The 22,956-nt window shown below is 35.0% G+C and overlaps 1 protein-coding gene across 4 annotated transcripts in view; it reads right to left on the bottom strand.

Moving 5' to 3' along the window:
• SLC41A2 (solute carrier family 41 member 2) overlaps positions 1-22,956 on the bottom strand; it is a 145,340-nt gene that overhangs the window by 61,916 nt on the left and 60,468 nt on the right. For all 4 annotated transcript variants that reach the window (XM_030939674.1, XM_030939673.1, XM_010357302.2 and 1 more), the window contains exons 4-6: positions 21,711-21,782; positions 15,256-15,400; positions 12,520-12,666 (exon numbers count right to left, since the gene is read on the bottom strand). In XM_030939674.1, the coding sequence (XP_030795534.1) occupies positions 12,520-12,666; positions 15,256-15,400; positions 21,711-21,782 (364 nt within the window). The remainder of the gene's footprint in view (positions 1-12,519; positions 12,667-15,255; positions 15,401-21,710; positions 21,783-22,956) is intronic.

Raw genomic sequence — 22,956 nt, 5'->3', positions numbered from 1 at the left:
GTCTTATCATCTCAAGGCATTTTTTTGATAGTATCATTTTAGCTGATCAAAGTTTCATTACTATCAGGGATTTCAGCTAGGATATTCCTGGTTTCTTCTCCATACTCTAATTAATTTATTATGCAAAGTAAGTACTTTTTAACTTAAAGGCAGAGTTTATCTTGCAGTCCTACAGCCTACAGCCTTAGATTACTTAATCTAAGTCAAATGTTACTTAATAATTTGATCTTACAGAATGCTGCAACCCTTACCCCAACTCTTATCTTTGACTGAATTTTCTATTTCTTTTGCTTAAGATATTTAAAGATCTTCTCACCTATGATTAAAGATGCTTGAACTACATACAAACCCAAAATTTTTATTTTTTCCATATCATGTAGGAATAAGCAATTATTATAGATATTAAAATAAAGCTAAACAAATTTTACTCCTAAGCTTTTGTATGGATTTGCCATCACATCTTTAAAATAATCATACTAACAAAATTAATTTTTATATTTTCTTCTATTTAAAGGAATATGACTAATGCTACATTGTGTCATTTTCTCCGTGACTTTTTAAAAGACGAAAAAAACCTTTTATTTGTTGAATGGATTCCCAGTTCTCCTTGTAAGCCAATAGATAGGGATAAATAACATCCCAGTTAAGAAGCATTTCAATCTACTAAAACAACTAAGGTTGCCAACAATCTCTTTAATAGAACTAAATAGAAAACAAAATGCATTGAAAACCACTAAACACAAATGAAAAGAACTATTCTGCTAGGTCAGATCATCTTAGTATTTTATTCTCAGGTCAAGAGAGGAGCACCCTGCTAGACTTTAAAGAAGTTATCCTCAACATTAAATCTCTGGAAGGACATCTGAGGTTGAAAAAAGCACCTACCATCCCCACCCCAGAATCACTGCCCTGAATTTTCAAAGAGGAGAAAAAATGCCTTAGGAAAGAAACTAAAAATAATGAGCAGGCAGTTCCTTAAAAAGTTAAACAGAGTTTAACTTGACCCAGCAATTCTACTCCTTCATGTACACCCAACAGAATGGAAAACATATTTACATAAAAAGTTGTACATTACATAAAAACTTGAATGTTCATAGCAGCACTATGCATAATGGCCAAAAAGTAGAAGCAACCTAAACTTTCATCAAATGGTGAATAGATAAACAAAACTTGGTATATCCATAAATGGAATATATTACTTGGCCATTTCATTAATCCATACAATTGGATGTTACTTGGCACTTCATATGATTCAAAACTGATGCATGTGACAACGTGATGAACCTTGAAAACATTATGCTAAGTGAAAGATGCCAGACACAAAAGGTCACATATCAAATGATTACTTTTACATACAATGCCCAGAATAGGCAAATCCAAAGAGAAAATAGATTGGTGAATGTTAGAGGAGGGGTGGAATGAGGAATAACTGCTAAAGTACTCTGTTTTGTTTATAGACAGGGTCTCACTTTGTCACCAAGGATGGTGTGCAGTGGCATAATCTTGCCTCAGTGCAGCCTCAAATCCCTAGGTTCAAGTGATCCTCCCATCTCAGCCTCCCAAAGTGCTAGGATTATAGGCATGAGCCACCACTCCAGGCCCAGCGTTTCTGTTTCAGGTGATGAAAATGTTCTAGAATTAGATCATGGTGATCCTTGTACAACCTTATGAATATATCAAAAACCACTGATTTGTACACTTTAAAAAAGTGAATTACATGGCATGTGAATTACATCCAATTTTTAAAAATCCTCACAGAGGGGAAAACAGGAAGGAGGACTGCATTCTTCAAAAATGTCAATGTCAGTAAAGACAAAGGATATACATACATACATACATAGACAAAGAGAGAGAACAAAAGATAAAGCAAATGGGGTAAAATGTTAACCTTAGGTGAATCTAGGTAAAGAGTATGGAGGTGTGTTTTTTTTTTTTTTTTGTACTGTTTTGATTTTTGCAACTACTCTATAAATACATAATTATCTTCAAATAGAAGTTTTTTAAACGTTAAAAAAGTGGGAAAACCATGATAAAACCCAAATTTCCAAATGATTTACTGTAAATGTATTCTACTTCAATTATCTGCCATATCCAACATGCCCATTCCCACCAAATTAGATCATATGGATAATTCTATAGGACATTCCTAACTTATTCCTGGCTAACTTCTAATCCAATTTTGATAGGCGGGGAAAATTACAAATACATAAAAAGAGATGATACAAACATTTCTCTTTTTTGGATATACTGGTGTTTTATAGATGTCATAAAATTAAAGAATTACTTTTAGAAAACCATCAATGACACAATCAAGAGGAAATAGTCAATTAAAAGCCAACTATGAACTTCTGCATTAATATTAAAACATAAAATCATCTTCCTTCTAAATGAAACACATTTAAAAGATCCTGGTTAAAATAATATTTTGTATTAAAATGTGGGTATATCATAATGGGTATTAGGGTAGGCTGAATAAAATCTATGTAATAATTCACAGGACCTGTGAATGCTACCTTATACGCCAAAAGGGGATTTGTAGAAATGATTAAGTCAAGAATTTTGGGATGGGAAGATTATCCTGGATTATTTGTGTGACCCCTAAATATAATTGCAGGTATCCTTACAGGAGGGAGGCAGGAGCAGATTTGGCTGCAGAAGAGGAAAAGGCAATGTGACCACAGAAACAGAGATTGGAGTCATACAGCTACCAGTCAAGAACACTGGCAGGCAGCCACCAGAAGATGGAAGAGGCAAGGAACAGATTCTCCCCGAAACCTCTAGAAGGATCCAACCCTGATGACACCTGGATTTTATTCCTACATAACTCATTTTGAATTTATACTTAATTGTAATTGTTCTGGCTTCCAGAACTATAAAAACAAAACAAGCAAAAAAATCCCAAAAACTTTTTATATTGTTTTAAGCCACAAGGTTTTCGGTAATTTGTTACAAGAGCAATAGGTAACTAATATATGCATATTTAAAACTTTTTGGAATGTGAAGCCTAATAAATGTCCATATACATTTATACTGATTCTGTGATACAGGCAAACTACAGAAAAGTAAAGATTAACACAGCTAAAGTGGCTCAAATTGTTCTGATGCCACCTAACTGGCAAACGTAACTAGCATCTTTTGTGCCTCACAGTTTTCACATTTTGTATTGTTGATGGCATTTCCCATCTGCTATTCTATCATTTCATTAATAGTTTCATCATTCTCACCCCAAATTCTTCTGAAATATGTAGCTGTTATGATTGACAATTTTTATATATCAGCTGTTTCTATGTAAACAACAAAGCAATGGGCACTATAAGTTGTGATTTTTTTTCTAAATGCCGTTTAGTAATCAATCTAAATGTTCTCAGGGAACCGAAACTCTAGAAATCACTCTAACCTAAGAAGGTACAGTGCTAAAAATCCCTCAAGCATAGAGACATTCAAGATAAATTTAGATTCTACTCAAACCACCACATTAAGGCAGAGATATTCTAGAATGGTCCGTAAATAACCAGGTGGCATCCTTGTTAGTCTCCACAGGAATGCAGTAACCTTAGGCTAATTGCTACTGCTCTTACAGCTTCAGCCAAGTCATCTGTTTAAAGTTAATCTTGAAAAATGAAAAATCAATCAACATTTTGCCTCTCAGATCTCGCCTACAAAGAGAATATCTCATAATTTTTTTCAAATCAATAAATATCATGTACACACAAGAATTATATAGTATGTGAAAAGGAATTTTAAAAATCTTATTGGAACTTACGCAAACAGAAAGAAAGAGCAACAATCATGTGAACATACATATATTCCAGTTACTGGCCCAATGCTGAATCCTGTTAAAAACTTTTAAAGATTACTATATGTTTAAAGATCACTGTATGAATGTATAAATGCCTTTATATTGTCCCTGTAAGCCACACAAAAGTATATCAGAATCCAGAGCTTAGATTATTCTCTGAACTTTCTATTTCCATTTTAAATAGATCTTTTCTAGCCATGTGTTGCCATTTTTATTTTTCTATAGTGGTACTAATTCCCAGATACTTTCTGCTAAGGCAAGATATCCTTCCAATGTTTCCCCAATACTATATCCTCATCAAAAAGATTTTTTGTTACAATCTATTACGTTAGTGGACAGTTACTGTGCCAAAATCATTCTGAATAACTTCTAATCACGTTAACTGAAGTGCTTTCAAAAGCAATAAAGCATTTGGTGAAGTACTGTTTATTAAATACCTGTTTTGTACACGGCACTATACGGTGCTACAAAGAAATAAGATAAGAACACAGTTTTGTCCTTAAGAAGGTTATATCCTCATAAGAGAAGGTATAACATTTATAGAAAAAGCTATAATGACCAGCCAAACATTAAACACGTCATAAGAGAAGTGTCAATTAAGTGCTATAGGAATTCACAGGAGAAAAAAGATGACTTAAGACTAGGAAAATCTATAAATGTAGCCTTTAAAAATGAGAAGGATTTAGATTGGCCTTGATGGGAAGAAGGGGATGAATTGGAGGAGGGGAATAAGAAGGAAATAAATAAATAAATAAAACATGGTATATGAGATCAGTAACAGCTGAGTTTGGCTAGAGTAAAAGGTATAGAACAGGAGAAGCAGGCAGAAGCTTGAGAAGGTAAGTTTCCAACTGATTCCGCAAGGCCTAAATACCAGGCTAAAAACTTTAACTTTGTTCAGTAAGCAATAAAGAGTTACTCAGGATGACTACAAAAAATAAAGTCAATTGGGGTAAACAAAGCTTTAGGCTTGTTTTATTCTTTTTTGGAGGAGTGGAGAGGAAAAGGGGGAAAATTGCGTATTTACTTCAGATATCAGAAATCAGCAAATTTCAGCAGAAGCAAAAGAAAGGTAGCACACATTAGCTGGGCGTGGTGGCTCACACCTGTAATCCCAGCACTTTGGAAGGTCGCCACGAGTGGACCACTTGAGGTCAGGAGTTCAAGACCAGCCTGGACAACACGGCAAAACCCCATCTCTACTAAAATACAAAAATTAGCCAGGAGTGGTGGTGGGCAGCGGTAATCCCAGATACTTGGGAGGCTGAGACTCTGTCTCCAAAAAAAGAAAAAAGAAAGAAAGAAAGAAAGAAAGAAAAGTAGCACACATTGAATTGCATGGATGCAGAGAGTCTTAGTATATGTACGAAAGCTAACAGGACATGAGGGGGTATTCAGTCATTTCAGAATACCCAGAATTCTAAGTAGTTGAATAAGACTTTTTTCTTTTTTTTATACATACTTAAGGTGTACAACTTGATGTTTTCATAGACATACATACATAATTATATGGTTAGTTATATAGTTAAGTGGTTACTAGAGTCAAGTAACTAGATTTAACATCCATCATCTCAGATATTTAACCCCTTTCCACCTTTTTGTGGTAATTACATCTAAAGCCTACTGTCTTGGCAAACTTCTAGTTATAATACAATATTACTATAGTCCTCATTTCATACATTCATTGGATCTCTAGATTTATTCATCCTACATAACTGCAACTTTGTACTCTTTGATCTACATCTCCCCATTTCCTGCCTCACCTCCACCCTAACCCCCATTCCCTGTAACTACCATTCTACTCTTGGTTCCTATGTATCTGACATATTTTTAAAGATTCTCTATATAAGTGAGATCATGCAGTATTTTTACTTTGGCATCTGGCTTATTTCACTTGACATAATGTCTTCCAGGTTCATTCATGTTGCAAATGGCAGATTCTCCTTTTTTAAGACTGAACAATATTCCATTGTATATATACTACAATTTTGTTATTTACTTATCCATCAGGAACATTTAGGTTGTTTCCGTATCTGGGCAACTGTAAATAATGCTGCAATGAACATGGGAGTGCAAATATCTCTGTGAAGGGCTGATTTCATTTCCTTTGGATATATACCCAAAAGGGAGATTGCTGAGTCATGTAGCAGTTCTATTTTTAATTTTTTGAGAAACCTCCATACTGTTTTCCATAAAACTGCATGAATTTACATTTCTACCAACAGTGTACAAGGATTTGCCTTTCTCCACATCCTTGCCAACACTTGTCATCTTTTGTCTTATTGATAATAGCCATTCTAACAGATGTGAAATGATTATCTCATTTCAGTTTTGGTTTGCTTTTCTCTGATGATTAGTGACATTGAGTACCTTTTCATATACTTGTTCGTCATTTTTATGTGTACTTGAGGGAATTGTCTACTCAGGTCCTTTGCCCAGTTTTTAATTGGGTTATGTGTTTTTGTTACTGAGTTATGTGAGCTCCTTATATAGTTTGGATATTAACTCTTTATCAAATATATGGTTCACAAATATCTTCTCCCAATCCATAGGATGCCTTTTCCTTTTCACTTTGTGGATTGTTTCTTTTGCTGTGTAACTTTTAAATTTGGTGTAGTCTCACTTATTTTTGCTTTTGTTGCCTGAGGTTTTTTTTGTTTTTTTTGTTGTTGTTGTTGGTTTTTTTGTGTGTGTTTTTTGTTTTTTAAGACAGAGTCTTGCTCTGTTGCCCAGGCTGGAGTGCAGTGGTGCAATCTTGGCTTACTACAAGCTCCGCCTCCTGGGTTCACACCATTCTCCTGCCTCAGCCTCCCGAGTAGCTGGGACTACAGGCGCCCACCACCCCGCCCGGCTAATTTTTTTGTATTTTTAGTAGAGACGGGGTTTCACCATGTTAGCCAGGATGGTCTCAATCTCCTGACCTTGTGATCTGCCTGCCTCACCCTCCCAAAGTGCTGAGATTACAGGCGTGAGTGACCATGCCCAGCCAAATGTTGCCTGAGTTTTTGATGTGATATCCAAAAAATCATTGCCAAAGACAATGTCAAGGAGCTTTTCTCCCATGTTTTCTACTAGGAGTTACATGGCTTCAGGTCTTATGTTTAGGTCTTTAACCTATTTTTAGTTGTGTAAGGTAACTATTTCTGTGTATGTGTAAAAAAAGGTCCAGTTTCATTCTTTTGCATGTGGATATCCATTTTTCCCAACACCATTCATTGAAGAGACTATTCTTTCCCAATTGTGTCTTCTTGGTGCCCTTGTTAAAATTTATTTTTTATTTTATTTTATTTCTCGTTAAAATGTATTTGACTGTATATACTTGGGTTTACTTTCGGGCTCTCTATCCTGTTCCACTGTCTGTTCCCATGCCAATACTAAACTGCTTTGATTACTATAACTTTGTGACATAATTTGAAATCAGGAAGTGTGATGCATCCAGCTTTGTTTTTCCTAAGATTGCTTTGGCTATTCAGGGTCTTTTGTGGTTCCATATGAATGTTAGAATTCTTTTTTCTATTTCTGTGAAGAATGCCATCGAAATTTTGATAGGAATTGCATTGAACCTATATATTGCTTTGGGTAGTATGGATGATACTAATTCTTCCAATCCATAAACATGGACTACCTTTCTATTTATTTGTGTCTTCTTCAATTTATTTCATTAATGTTTGATAGTTTTTATTGTAGAGATATTTCACCTCCTTTTTAAAATTTATTTCTAGATATTTTATTTTACACAGTGTGCTGTATGTTAAACCATACTTGCATCCCAGGGATGAATCCCACTTGGTCATGATGTATAATATTCTTTATGTATTGTTGAACTCAGTTTGCTAAAATTTATTGAAGATTTTTGAAGCTGTGTTCATCAGAAATATTGGCCTACAGTTTTCATTTCTTTTGTTGTTGTTGTTTAGGCTGTTTTTGTCTTTCTGTTTTAGAGATGGGGGTCTCACTATGTTGCCAAGGCAGGACTCCAACTCCCAGGCTCAAGTGATCCTCCCATCTCAGCCTCCAGAGTAGCTGGAACTACTGGTATGTGCCACCACACCTCACTAGTTTTGTTTTCTTGTGGTGTCTTTGTCTGGAAAATTGGTATCAGGTGATGCTGACCTTATAAAATGGGTCTGGGCTGGGTGCAGTGGCTCACACCTGTAATTGCAGTAACTCAGGAGGCTGAGGCAGAAGGATTGTTTGAGGCCATGAGTTTGAGACCAAACTAGACAACATAGTGAGACCCTGTCTCCAAGAAAATATTTAAAAATTAGCCAGGCATGGTTGTATGCACTTGTAGTTCCTGATACTTGGGAGGCTGAGGTGGGAGGACTACTTGAGCCCAGGAGTTCAAGGCTGCAGGGAGCTATAATGCCACTGTACTCCAGCCTGGGTAACAGAACAAGACCCCCATCTCTGAAAATAAAAGTAAAAATAAAAATAAATGAGTTTGGAAGTATTTCCTCTAGTTCTGTTTTTGGAAGATAAGAATTGGTACTAATTATTTGAATGCTTGGTAGAATTCAGCCATGAAGCCATCTGGTCCTGGGCTTTTCTTTGTTGGGAGGCTTTTAGTTACTACTTTAATAACTCTATTTGTTATTGGTCTGTTCAGGCTTTCTATTTCTTCCTCATTCAATTTTGGCAGGTATATGTTTCTAAGAATTTATCCATTTCCTCTAGGTTATCTAATTTGTTGGCTTAAAATTATTCATAATCGTCTCTAGTGATTTTTTATTTCTGAGGTCTCCACTTTTATTTCTGATTTTTTAATTTCAGTCTCCTCTTTTTTTTTCTTAGTCTAGCTAAGGCTTTGTCACTCTTATTTGTTAGAAGAGCCAACTAAGTTTTGTTAATGTATTCTTTAGTTTTTGGTTTATTCTCTATTTGGTTTATTTCTGCTCTGGTCTTTATTATCTCCTTCCTTCTGCTAACTTTGGGTTTACTTTATTCTTTTTTTTTTCTAGTTCCTTGAGGTGTAACATTAGGTTGTTTATTGGAGATCTTTCTTCTTTCTAAATGCAAGTGTTTATCGCTATAAACTTCCCTCTTAGAACTGCTTTTGCTGTGTCCCTTAGGTTTTGGTATGTTGTTTCCATTTTCATTTGTCTAGATATATTTTTTAAATTTCCCTTTGGATTTCTTCTTTGACCTCTTGGTTGTTCAGGAGCGTGATGTTTAATTTCCACATGTTTTTGAATTTTCCAGTTTTTTTCCTATTATTGATTCCTAGTTTCATACAACTTGATCATAAAAGATACTTGATATGATTTCAGTCTTCTTAAATTTCAATCTTCTTAAAGTCTTCTTTGTTAAGACTTGTTTTGTGGCCTAACATGATCTATCCTGGATAATGTTCCATGTGCACTTGAAAAGAATGTGTATTCTACTGCTGTTGGATGGAATGTTTTGTATATATCTGCTAGGTCCATTTGGTCTAAAGCATAGTTCAAGTCCAATGTTTCCTAATTGATTTTCTGTCTGGATGATCTCTCCAGTGTTGAAAGTGGGGTACTGAAGTCCCCTACTACTATTGTCTTATGATTTCCCCCTTCATATCTGTTAATAATTGATCATGGATATATTTTGGTGCTCTGATATTATGTGCATATATATTAACAATTTGTTATATCTTCTTGATGAATTGAGCCCATAAGACTTTTCTTAATGCCCACTTCTTTGAGCACTATATAATACATGGCCTCTATAACTAAAGCCTACTGCTATTATAAAATCCTCTTTTTATCTCTAAAAACTGCTAAGTGTTTTCAATATAGTTCAGGAAATAAACTTGGTTTCCAAAAGTGAAGCTTCTCAGCAGGATGAATGGGGTCTTGGAATTTAAATGTGTCTGTTCCTAATCTTGGTATTCAGAATACAAATATAAGGCATCCAACTGCTGTTCTTATGAGGCCCCCTAGTGCTCACAGAGCAGACACTTTAGCAATCTGAACACAGACACTAGAAATACCTTTAACTCTTAAATTAACTATGGGATTGATCTGTAACACATTAAAAAATATTTCTTTAGGGGAATCAATGATACAGAAAAACGTAAAAGACTATTTTAGTTCATTTATCTTGAATTACTTTGAGCCAACTTTCAGAAGACAAGGATTAGAAAATCCTAAGCAATATTTAGTAACATTATTTTTCAAAATCATGATCTGTGATAGTAACATTCCATTTTACTTTTTTATTTCTTGATCTAGTTAAATTATTAATGCACCACTATATAACATTCAAAATATTGAAAGCTTTAGATGGCAACACATTATGATTAAGTCTTTTAAAAGGAGAGTTTATCCCTTGTATAATTAAAAAAAATAAAATTTTAGGTGGGGCAGGGTAGTTCGCGCCTATAATCCTGGCACTTTGGGAGGCCAAGGCGGGCGGATTGCCTGAGCTCAGGAGTTTGAGACCAGTTTGGGCAACGCGGTGAAACCCCATCTCTACTAAAAATATGAAAAAAATCAGCCAGGCATGGTGGCGTGTGCCTGTAGTCCCAGTTACTCGGGAGGCTGAGGCATAACTGTCACTTGAACCCTGGAGGCAGAGGTCGCAGTGAGCCAAGATCACACCACTGCACTCCAGCCTGGGTGACAGTGCGAGACTCTGTCTCAAAAACTAATTACTTAATTAAATTAAATTGTAAAGGTCAGGTGCCTTATTTTCCTCAATAGTTGTTTATCTTCTGGAATCCCATAGTACTTAAGTCTGTAACATTATAACAATTGTCATGTTTATAATGATAACATTCTTCAATGGCATTCTCTCTCTTACTTTCTTACCACTGTCTTTAACTGAGGAGATATCTGGTATTTGCAAGCAGCTGAAAAATGTGTTATAAATGACTTAATGGTAATTTAAATATCCAAATCTGCAAATAATATACCTGTATTTTTTATGTACATAGGGTAACCTGTCCCAGAACCACTACCAGCCCTCCATCCCTACCCCCACCCTCTATGTTCCTAGGCAAACCCATAGAATTTCTGTCCTTTTAATGATATTGAGACAGAACGCTTTATCCTCTTCTACTCCGATTTTCCTCTCTCTTTCCTCCTCCTCAAATTAGGAGAGACTTATCTAATTAGTAATGCTAGGGAAAGGGGCACTAACTCATGCCTAACTCAGGCTGTTACTAGCTTTCTCTTTTGAGATACAACCTATTAGTGACAATCTCTCTTCCCCAATACAGTTAACAGCTTCTTCTATGGGGTGAGGACTACAAGTTGTCCAGCTGTCTGGCTGAGAGTGTGTGGGTGAGTTTAATCGAGTAGGAGAAGAACATTAAGCCATATTTTCTATACTAGCCATAAGCTAATATTTCAATCCCTGACTTCAGCATCTATTTCTAAATTTTATAATAATTTAGAGAAGGAAAAGGTATTATCAATTTATCATCCAAACAATATAAATTACAGCAGATTTAAGATCATCCCTTTAATAACATAACCCACTTTCTGTGCTTTTTTTTTTTTTTGAGTGTGAGGGAAGGGAATAAGTGTTGTCTTTAATATACTTGAACATATATCATTCTTTGCAAATTGCACAACAACATAAAAAAGCCAAGACCTTTGGGAGTAAGAGCTTACATTTAGGCCATTGATCATTTCTTGTCTTATACCTCACTTAAAGTAGATGCAACTTTATCTTCTAAATGAGAGAAATATTCTTTGAACATACACACCAAGTCTTATTAAATATTGTTTTTATGCCACCCACTAAATAACTTAAGGCAATTTTATATACTAAATGAAGCTTCCTTGGTATTTCCCAAGGTCACAGAAAACTATTGCCTTTGGTTGGTTAAAGTCCTTTATTTCAAGAACATATATCTGAGACTCTTACTTTTTCAAATGAAATATGCTTTAGATTTATTTTAAGGTATACCATAAATCTGTATAGAACTGATGAACATATGTGAGGATATGTGAATAAATGTTAGCCTCTGGCTTGGCATATATACTCATGTTTTTTTCTTGTATTACTGTAAGTTCCTGTTTTCTTTAATTTGGCATCTAAAAATAATAAAACCACAACGAACTTTTAGCATTTAATCAACGCTCACAGATCATATTCATTTACATTTACCCAGAACACAAATTTGCATTAAAACAACTCATTAGATTCCATAAATATTCTATCACTATTTATCAGGAATTATATATAAGGCTCCAACTTTATACAGCATTCAGTCTAATTTTTGTGGTGATTTTTTTTCCTTTTTGTTAGTAGCCATGAAGCTACTTATTGGTGTGGGTTTCTAATGGGGAAAAAACATTCCATTGGTAAGTTTTAAGTACCACTTATAAGCTTATATTCTGAGATGATTCTAGGCAAAGAACACTGAAAGTTGACTCCTAGCTGCTGTACATTTAGAGGAAAGGACAGAAATCACAAAGTATGATAAGCCTGTGTTCAGCTTTTTTACTAGCAGTTGTATAAACTTGGGTAATATACGTAACTTCTGTGATCCTTGGTTTTCTCATCTAAAATTAGAGATGATAATCCTTATTTTACAGAGTTTTAAACTCTATGAGAAAAAAAAAGTGGGAACCATAACACATAGCAGGTATAAAACAAATGATAGTTATCCTAATCAGTCTCAACAACAGTTCTAATGCAAATGAAGGCTACCATGGATTCATGGCATTGCTGCAATGATATTTATTTAAAGAGACTTGAGACAACACACAATATTTAGTTTTAAATCAACTTACCAAGACAGGAGTATAAGCCCTGACTTATCCAAGCCAATATGGCAAGAGTTATAAGGTCGCCAAAACTAGCAGCAATGGGTGTAGCAACATTATCAGGATTTATACCAGTCTTCTTTGAACCAACAATAACCCCAACCATTATTATTCCTAGAAGAAAGAATGTTCATTGCTTTTTAGGCTATGATTTAAAGAAAATCAATCCTCCAAATACCAATATGTGTAGGATAGACAAATAGCCAATCAGTTCCAGTTAGACCGCTTAGATAAGCTGACTAAAGCAAACAAAACATTTACTCGAATGCTTTGGCAAAATGCCTTTCAACAAACTTCAAGTGGGGATCTTAGAAAATTTAAGAAGTTCAGTGTTGCATTTAGAGGCCAGAAAGCTACTAAAATTATGTTAAAGCTAAAATTTCAAATTAAGTGACATGTATATCTTAGATAGAATGTATTTGTGTGTAATGAATCCAAAGGTTTTAATTTTAACCCTCAAAAAGTATGAAAACATTTAAAAAAAGGTGAGTCATATGTATATGTACAACACCTGGGAAGAAGACCAACAAAACTAGATTTGTTCACATATGGCAGCTAGAAATGCTTGTTTCGTTTTATTATTTAAAGACGTTGAAGTATTAAGCAGCAGCACATAATTAAATTTTAAAACACTGAAGGCCAGAACACAAGAAACAGTCTTTGTAAAAGATATTCTTTAAACCTGAAGTTTCTGTCTATAAACCTACAAGAGAATAAAAGATGAAAATTTAACTGTGTACTTGTACTTTTACATTCTAATTTTCTTAAATCATACAAATGGGATAAAACTATTAACATTTTTATTCACACTAAATTGTGTAGATTTTGTCACACCAAGATACTCATTAAGAGGATGTAGTAAAGAGAAAACTTTAAATGTGCTAACCACAAATCAATATGAAAGTCTAAATATGGCTGTGGAGAAAAAAATAACAGAATCTCACTGCACTTTGAGTTAAAATGACTCTAAATGTTTTTGTTCCAGCATACTCACTTTATAGATAATAAAACTGAGGTCCTATAGAGTAGGGCTTAAATTCTTGCCTAAAGTCACATAGCTTATGACTGTAGCCCAGTGTTTTTTACTCTACCTATTAAAGCCAAAATTTTAATAAGCAGAATTTTTGTCCTGCATCAAACAAGTGCCTTACATTTTAGTATTCTGGAGGCTTTTTAAATTGCTAGAGACTTACCTTTCCCATAATATCATTGAAAAAAAAAAAAAGCTATAGCAGAAAACTTTAAAAAAAATGCATTATGCAATAATCAAGCAAAATGTAATTGCTTAGAATTTTTTTCCAAAAAGCATATTTGAAGATGTATATGGGAAGTTCTCCTATACATAGTATCATCTATATCTTTTCAGCTGAAAACAAACATTTTGTATGTATCATAGTCCAGTGGAAAGAGCTAAGAGTCAGGAAACTTGTGTTTTAGTTCTGATTCGACTGGTAACAAGTTGATCAGATTGGACAAGTCACCTTACCTAAGTTTTCTCACCTACAAATATGGCTAAGAGTTTCTACTTTACATATACTAAAGTGCTTATAAAGGTCAGGTTATCATAAAATTAGAACACACATTATTCAAAGTAAGAAGCTTTAAACAAATACATTTTAAAATTCTGAATTTTTGGTAGTTTTGAAAAGCTTTCAAATACTTGTTAGACTGAACAATTTTAAATGACACTTTCTAAATGAAATAAAATCAGAAAGAAAGAAGAAGCAAATGAGCCTAAAAATTAGCATGCTGATGGTATAATTTTTTTTGTAGCAAAAATTTAATTTTTCGATAGCTTGATTTTACTCTGCTTTGGTCAATGTTAACTCTATTCAATTGTAGTAATTCTTTATAAAGACAAGAAACTACCCCGATACAATTAAAGTACTAAAACAAAATGCTTGAAAATATTTTGGAAGTCAAGTCATAATTTTAATAAGATTCCCTAAATTCCCAGAACCTAGCCAAAAAAGTTAGCTGCATTGTATGATCACCTAATGTGACAATAATCCATTTTAAACTTTGCTGGTGATATAAGGGCAAGAAAATGACAATTACAAAATAAAAAGAACAAACTCTTTATGATTTTGATTCCACAATAAGCTAATTCTCTAGTGTAAAGTTCATACTAATAAATATAAAGAAAAATAACCAAAATAGAAGTTCTAAAGTAGTTAATTTTTAAAACCTTCTGGCCCTTGAAAATTCTATAGCCAACAATATACTGTCTTAAGTATAAGGTTGTATTTGTATTGCCACAGAAACGGAAGAAATTTTTCTTGAAATCTGAAACAAAAAAATTTCAACAGAGGACAGCTTTTGAAACCCAGAATTCCTGGAACACTTGTTACTCAAGTGACAAGCCAGTAAATCCCCTGCATGATGTCCAGAAAGGAGTTTCCCAATTAATTTAACTTACAGAAACAAATCAATGTTTAGACAGTTTTCCTGATGTTTTGGGGGAACTATAACAGAGTATCTAAGGTCAGGAGACAACCTCAGAAAAGCCTGTTGTACACTAAGGTTTATAAATAATAAAATGTAAATATATCTGGAATAATTAAGGCATTTTTTTAAGTTTGTAGATAAGTTTTTTTTCTGTTGCTTTCATAATAAGTATCATTTAAATAAAAATAGTCATCTTAAGAAATAAACTGTTTAAATGTAAAAGGCTATAGAGTAGACATTTATAAATTCACTCACCCTGCAGAAGAGATGCAATGAAGGCAGTTGCCACACTGCTAGAGCACAAAAGTATGGAATGATCAAGGTAATATTTTCCTTCTGGAATCCAGCCCAATATAATTGCTGCCACAGCTGCTAGAAAACCAACTACTGTTGCCTGAACCTGAAAAGTTTTTCATAAATCCAACTGAATTATTCACTTTAAAAACACATTTAAAAATTTTGATTATGTAAATATTACTACAAAAAGTCAAAAAAAGTATTGCATATAATAATTGAGCTACATTACCTTTTAGAGTAGTTACTATATTTTGGTTTTAATATTCCCTAAGATGGTGGGTTCTCAAACTGCCCTAATGATCTGGTGACAACAGGTATGGAATGGAATCCAGGAATCTGTTTTTAACAAGCACCCCAAGTGATGCTGATGGCATAATTAATAGATCACCTAAGAAAATGCCACCTTCAGACTGAGAAGTACCCAATCCACACATCTGAAGTCTGACTCTAGAGGCAGTGTTGGCAAGAGATTGGATTTTATAATAGAAATATAGAAGTTTGACTCCTGGTTCTAGCACTTAATCTTGTAGCAAATACTTAAATTCATTAATTCAATGAGTATTTATTTAGATTCTACTACGTATAATGTGCTATGTTTTGTGTTGGGCTACAGCAGTGGTCAACGTACATTATTCTCTGAACTCACAGAGCTCTTGGTCAGTGGGAGAGACAAACATTTGAAAATAACCTCACAAATAAGCACAACTGTGATTAGTGCTATGAAAATTTCAGTTCCTAAACAGTAAGACAACAATGATAACCTCAAACTTTGGGATTTAAATTAATTATATAAATATATAAAATGCTTTCCACAGTGCTGACATAAAGCAACACACAAAAAACCTGTGACTAAGAAATAACACTGACCGCTAACTCAGCTTCAGATTAGTAAGATGTCAGAACTAAAAGAAACCCTAAGGGAATCATCTATTGCACTGATGAGTTTGTGTCATGGACTCCTTTGACAATCTGGTAAAAACTCTATAGAAGGCTGGGCGCGGTGGCTCAAGCCTGTAATCCCAGCACTTTGGGAGGCCGAGACGGGCGGATCACGAGGTCAGAAGATCGAGACCATCCTGGCTAACACGGTGAAACCCCGTCTCTACTAAAATACAAAAAACCAGCCGGGCGAGATGGCGGGCGCCTGTAGTCCCAGCTACTCGAGAGGCTGAGGCAGGAGAATGGCGTGAACCCGGGAGGCGGAGCTTGCAGTGAGCTGAGATAGGGCCACTGCACTCCAGCCTGGGCGACAGAGCGAGACTCCGTCTCAAAAAATAAATAAATTAATTAATTAATTAAAAAAAAAAAACTCCATAGAATAGAGTTCTCTTTCTCTAGGCAAACACAGAGGCACTCAGTATTTTGAGTAGAATTTCTTGGTGTTCATGGACTCTCTGAAGCCTATCCATGTGCTGGAATTAAGGACTACAAGCAAAAAATTCCTAAAGTAGTCATACAGTAAATCACCAGAAGAGCCAGGACTACAGAGACCAGATATCCTGGACTCCAGTCCCATGTCATCCACAGATTCAGAGCTGAGATTCAAACTAATAAGCACCATGATGAGTGTAGCAGTTAAAATATTTCAGTATTTTCATTCTGGTTAGTAAATAATGTAATTACACTTTAAAGCAGTAAAATTAATTTATAATATAAATTCTAGCACTATGATTCCAAGTCCTGTCTGGCTTGACATTGGAACACAGAGCTAGAGAGCCTACTGCAGACATCATGATGTATATATATATAAATCTATCAATTTCTGAGAAAATAAAAGCACACAACTGAGATGAGGAAGTCCTATTCTGGAAACCTGCAAAAGAATGACTAACTGAAAAATGACTAATTGTACCCAAGAGAAAGCAAAGTCTGGGTTCAAGTAGTAGATGGGAAGGTTGATAGGGGCCATAGGCCTGAAGAGATGTTCGTACAGGACATGTCCCTCCTGGTGAGGCAACAGTTCCTCATGTAGGACTGGAGACTTTGCTTTATTTGACTACTTATATATGTATTTGGTCCAGGAGGCCATTCTGTACAATCGTGAAGAAATCTGTGACAGGCGATCTGCCTGGGACTCCATTTAATAGTGAGAAGAGCACACCCCTGAGCAAGTGGCAGTGTGGGCCTCCTCTGTGCTTTCTACCCTTCTCTCTTTCTACCCTCCATGGTCAGTATCTAGGCAGAGGAGACTTGTGCAAGCCCATCCTACTCCCCTCCCCACACTCATCATCTACTCCTTCACAAGTGTTAGCAAAAGAAGCCTCAGGAAGAAAAAACTCTCTCTCCCAACCACTACCCCCACCGCTCCATTTTCTTTTCTTCTCGCTTTTGTCTACTTATGACTGGACTTCAACCAACTGCTGCCTCACTGGCTGGCACCAGGTGTGTCCTGAGGGGCCTGGTTGGGGTTCCCTGTTCTTCATACATCCTTGGCGGAGTAAGGCACATACAGACACAGGCTTCGGGCTATGGCAACTAGAATCAGTGAATTCCTAGCCATGTCTGACTCCCATCTTGACTGACAGTCGCAGGGACAGAGGATGATAAAGGAAAAGTGAAGACTAAGAATGGGAGGACAAATGAAAAGCTGAGATGAAAATTATTAGAATAATTTGACAAATCATTTATACTACAACTCATATTACTTTGTAAGAGTTTAGGGTATTTAAAAATAAATGGAATATATTTTCAAATTTTATATATTATTTACAGTACTCTACTGGTTGTTAAATATTTTGATTATTAACCCTGCATAGATTCCTACAATTTCAAGCTGAAAAAGATCTTAGACATCTCTAATACAATGATGATATTTAGAAGAGAAGATTTTCACCACTGTTATTTAACATACTACTATAAGTCCTACCTAAAGCAAGAGAAAGAAAGAAAGGGCATCTACATTGGAAAGAAAGAAGTCAAATTATCCTTATTTACAGAAGATATAATCTTATATTTGGAAAAACCTAAAGACTCCACCAAAATGCTATCAGAACTGATAAATTCAGTAAAATTGTAGGATACAAAATCAACACACAAGAATCAGTAGCATTTCTATATGCCAACAGTGAATAATCTGAAAAAGAAATTAATCCCACTTACAATAGCTGCAAGTAAAATAAGATAGAGCTAGAAATAACCAAAGACATAAAAGATCTCTACAATAAAAACTATAAAACAGGCTGGGCACAGTGGCTCATACCTGTAATCCCAGGACTTTGGGAAGCTGAGGTGGGTGGATTACATGAGGTCAGGAGTTCGAGACCAGCCTGGCTAACATGGTGAAACCCCGTCTCTACTAAAAATGCAAAAATTAGCTGGGCATGGTGGTGTGCCTGATAATCCCAGCTGAGGTGGGAGAATTGCTTGAACCCAGGAGGCAGAGGCTCCAGTGAGCTGAGATCGTGCCACTGCACTCCAGCCTGGCAGCCTGGGCAACAGGACAAGAACTCGTCTTGAAAAAAAAAAAAACTATAAAATATTGATGCAAGAAATTGAAGAGGACACCAAAAAGTGTAAAGATATTCTATGTTCATGGATTAGAAGAACCAATACTGTTAAAATGTCCATACTACCTAAAGCAATCTACAGATTCAATGTAATCCCTACCAAAATGCCAAAGACATTCTCTACAGATATAGAAAAAAAAAATCCTAACATTTATGTGACATCACAAAAGACTCCGAAATAGTCAAAACTATCTTAAGTAAAAAGAACAAAACTGGAGGAATCACATTACCTGACTTCAAATTATACTACAGAGCTACAGTAACCAAAAGACAGCACTGGCATAAAAACAGACAAAAACCAATGGAAGAGCATAGAGAAACCAGAAACAAATCCATATATCTACAGTGAACTCATTTTTCCAAAAGTGCCAAGAACATACACTGAGGTAAAGGCAGTCTTTTTAATAAGTGGTGCTAAGAAAATTGGATATCCATATGCAGAAGAAATGAGACCCCTATCTCTCACCATCTACAAAAATCAAATCAAAATGGATTAAAGACTTGAATCTAAGACCTCAAACTATAAAACCACTACACAAAAACATCAGGGGCACTCTCCAGGACATTGGTCTGGGCAAAATACATTGAGTAATATCCCACCAGCACAGGCAACCAAAGCAAAAATGGACAAATGGGACCACATCAAGTTTAAAACCTTCTGCACAGCAAAGGAAACAATCAACAAAGTGAAGAGACAACCCACAGAATGGGAGAAAATATTTGCAAACTACCCATCTGGCAAACGATTCATAACCAGAATATATAGGGAGCTCAAACAAATATATAGGAAAAAAAATCTAATAATCTGATTTTAAAACAGGCAAAAGATCTGAATAGATATTTCTCAAAAGAAGACATACAAATCCAAACAGGTATATGAAAAGGTGCTCAACATCACTGATGGTCACAGAAATGCAAATCAAAACTACAAAGAGATATCATCTCACCCCAGTTGAAATGGCTTTTATCCAAAGGACAGGCAATAACAAATGCTGGTGAGGATGTGGAGAAAAGGGAACCCTCGTACACTGTTGGTGGGAATGTAAATAGCACAAGCACTATGGAGAACAGTTTGGAGGTTCCTCAAAAAACTAAAAATACAGCTACCATATGATCCAATAATCCTGCTGCTGAGTATACAATCCCAAATAAAGGAAATCTGTATGTTGAAGAGATACTTGCACTTCCATGTTTGTTGCAGCACTGTTCACAATGGCCAAGATTTGGAAGCAACCTAAGTGTCCATCAACAGATGAATGGATAAATAAAATGTGTACTTATACACAATGGAGCACTATTTAGCCATAAAAAAGAATGACATCTTGTCATTTGCAACAACACAGATGGAACTGGAGGTCATTATGCTAAGTGAAATAAGCTGAGCAGGAAAACAAACATTGGATGTTCTCACTTATTTGCGGGATCTAAATTTCAAAACAATTGAACTCATGGAGCTAGAGAGTAGAAGGATGGTTGCTAGAGGCTGGGAAGGGTAGTAGGAGAGTGTGGGGGAGGTAGGGATGGTTAATGAGTACAAAAAAATTGAATAAGACCTAGTATTTGATAGCACAACAAGGTGACTTCAGTCAATAATAATTCAATTTTACGTTAAAGTATAACTACAAGAGTATAATTGGATTGTTGTAACACAAAGGATAAATGCTGGGGGGACAGATATACCATTTTAGATGATGTGATTGTTATGCATTGCAGCCTGTATCAAAACATCTCATGTACCCCATGAATATATACACCTACTATGTATCCACAAAAATTAAAAATTGAAAGAAAAGACCAGTCTGGACAACATGGCGAAACCCCCTCTCTACAAAAAGTACAAAAATTAACCAGGCGTGGTGGCGCGTACCTGTAGTCCCAGCTACTCAGGGGGCTAAGGTGGGAGAATCACTTGAGCCCAGGAGGTCAAGGCTGCAGTGAGCCATGATTGCGCTACTGCACTCCAGCCTGGGCAACAGAGCAAGACCCGGCCTCAAAAAAAATAAATAAATAAAACAAAAATTTATTTCAAAGAAAAAAAAATAAAAGAGAAAAGTGAAGTCCGGAAAAGTCAAATCGATTAACAAAGGTTATAAATTGTTTAATGTTAAAGCTGAGGTCAGATCGCAGATTTTCCTATTTCCACGTCTGTGATCTCACAAGCACTTATACACATATTCAAAAAGTGTGCTTTGTTTCTTTGTCCTTGAATTACATGAAATTCTGTTCGTGCAACCAGGTTCACAACATTATGTCCTAGCTGAGCTAGTATCAAAATTAGTGTGCATTCCCTAAGCTCACATTAGCTAGAGAATTACTAGGGGTAGCCGCAGTCTTCAGTCTTAGGGGTAAGAGAAGGTGAAGGAAGAAGAAAAAGAGATATTCACCTAAGGTTAGAAAGAGTTGTAGATTATACACAATCTACACTTCACAGTTCAGTGTATATGTAATTGGTAAACTACTGTATTGTGTATATTAATACTAGTAACATTAACAAATTAAGGAAAACAAACAAATATCTGACCATAATACATAGAAAAGAACTGTTTATCTTTAAATAGCAAAGTAAAAAAAAATAGCACTTAATGAAGTGTTAAATATGTACTAAACAGATATATTAATGCAAATTCTGGCTCTATCACACACTTATGATAGACAATATTTTGTATATTTTTTCCATATTTTGTATATATTTTTCATATTTGTAAAAACTAGTTTCTAAACAAAGAATAGCTTTCAGAGGTCATGGGTATCCATTTACTCCATCACTTTTTCAAGGTACTAAATTACTGTTTTGGTGTATCTGAAAACAAAGGGTAGACTCACAGTACTAAAATTTACAACAATCTTATAGATAACACTCAAAATTTGTACACCCAAGATCTGTAAACAAATATGTGTACCACTTACCTGCTTTAAAGCCAGGTTGCCAATTATTAGGTTCCACTTTTCAATGGGCGAATCCATCTTTCCAATATTTACCTGTTAAAATGGATATTTTCATGTATCACTGAAGAAAATCTACATGCTCTGTGCTGTGTTCAAACAGCACATGAAATCTTAAAGCCCCAAATAATTATTCAGTAAATCCAATGAGCTCACATTGTGCTTTGAAATTAATTCTGAATTCACTACCAGCCTTTCAGCTAATGCTAGGTTTGCCTAACATGTTTAGAGAAAAAATTTTTTTTTTACTTACCTGTCTTACAAGAACTAGTGGACCCGTTAGTATTACCCACTTACTGTTGTTAACTTACAACTAGCATCATCATGCATCATCTTAGTATGCCAAATTTTGTGTATTGAGGTCCATTGTAAATAATTACATAATTTTGATCCACTAGCAGTTAATTCCAAATTATAAAACTAATGTAACTTGAAGAATTATTGGCCCAAAAAACAAGATATAAACAAATCATTCACATGTATACAATTTATATTTGAGTCGTGACTAAAACTGTTAGCAATAAAATTCATTAATTTACAAATAAATTTTGATCATGTACCTCAACTATTAAATTTTACACATCTTTCTGCTAAATGGAAGAACACTCTCCAAAATAATATTATCACTTACATACTCAATTGCTCTGTGAGCTAATTCATATTTCTCAACCACTTAGGATTCAAAAAGTATATTTCCAAATCTGCCAAGTTTTTCTAATGTAGTTGTTTGGAAAGCAATGAACGATCATTTAGTAAAAACACTACACTGAGTTGCATTTCAATTACTCATGATGAGCTTGGTCATGAAAGACTTTCAAATGATCTATAGAAAAATGGATAAAGAGGAAGGTAAGTAAGGGTTGTATTCATGGGTAGTTTTAACCAGGTACAGACTACAGTTTAGGTCACTGGCTTTAGACAAGCAGGTTAAGAGTTATATAAACATTTCCTCTATCAATCTGGAAAACAGATTCTATTCTGTAATCTCACTGTGGACTTTAGTCTCAAAGCACCCAGCAAATGCAAATATTGAGATTTCTCAGTATTTCAGAATAATTATTAATGCAGTCTTTATTTACATATTTCTTTACTAAGACTGGGAATCTAAATCATTGGTGAAATTCATGTTTGTAGTTCTAACAACCTGGGGCTTTGCTCAAGAGAGTAATAAGGTACAAGCAATGTTTACAGAGTTAACCTACCTCAGGTT

Source organism: Rhinopithecus roxellana, chromosome 10, assembly GCF_007565055.1.
Source record: "Rhinopithecus roxellana isolate Shanxi Qingling chromosome 10, ASM756505v1, whole genome shotgun sequence".
Lineage (NCBI taxonomy): Eukaryota > Metazoa > Chordata > Mammalia > Primates > Cercopithecidae > Rhinopithecus > Rhinopithecus roxellana.
The sequence above is the reverse complement of the archived record's forward strand: the minus strand, read 5'-3'. Positions and strand labels throughout refer to the sequence as shown.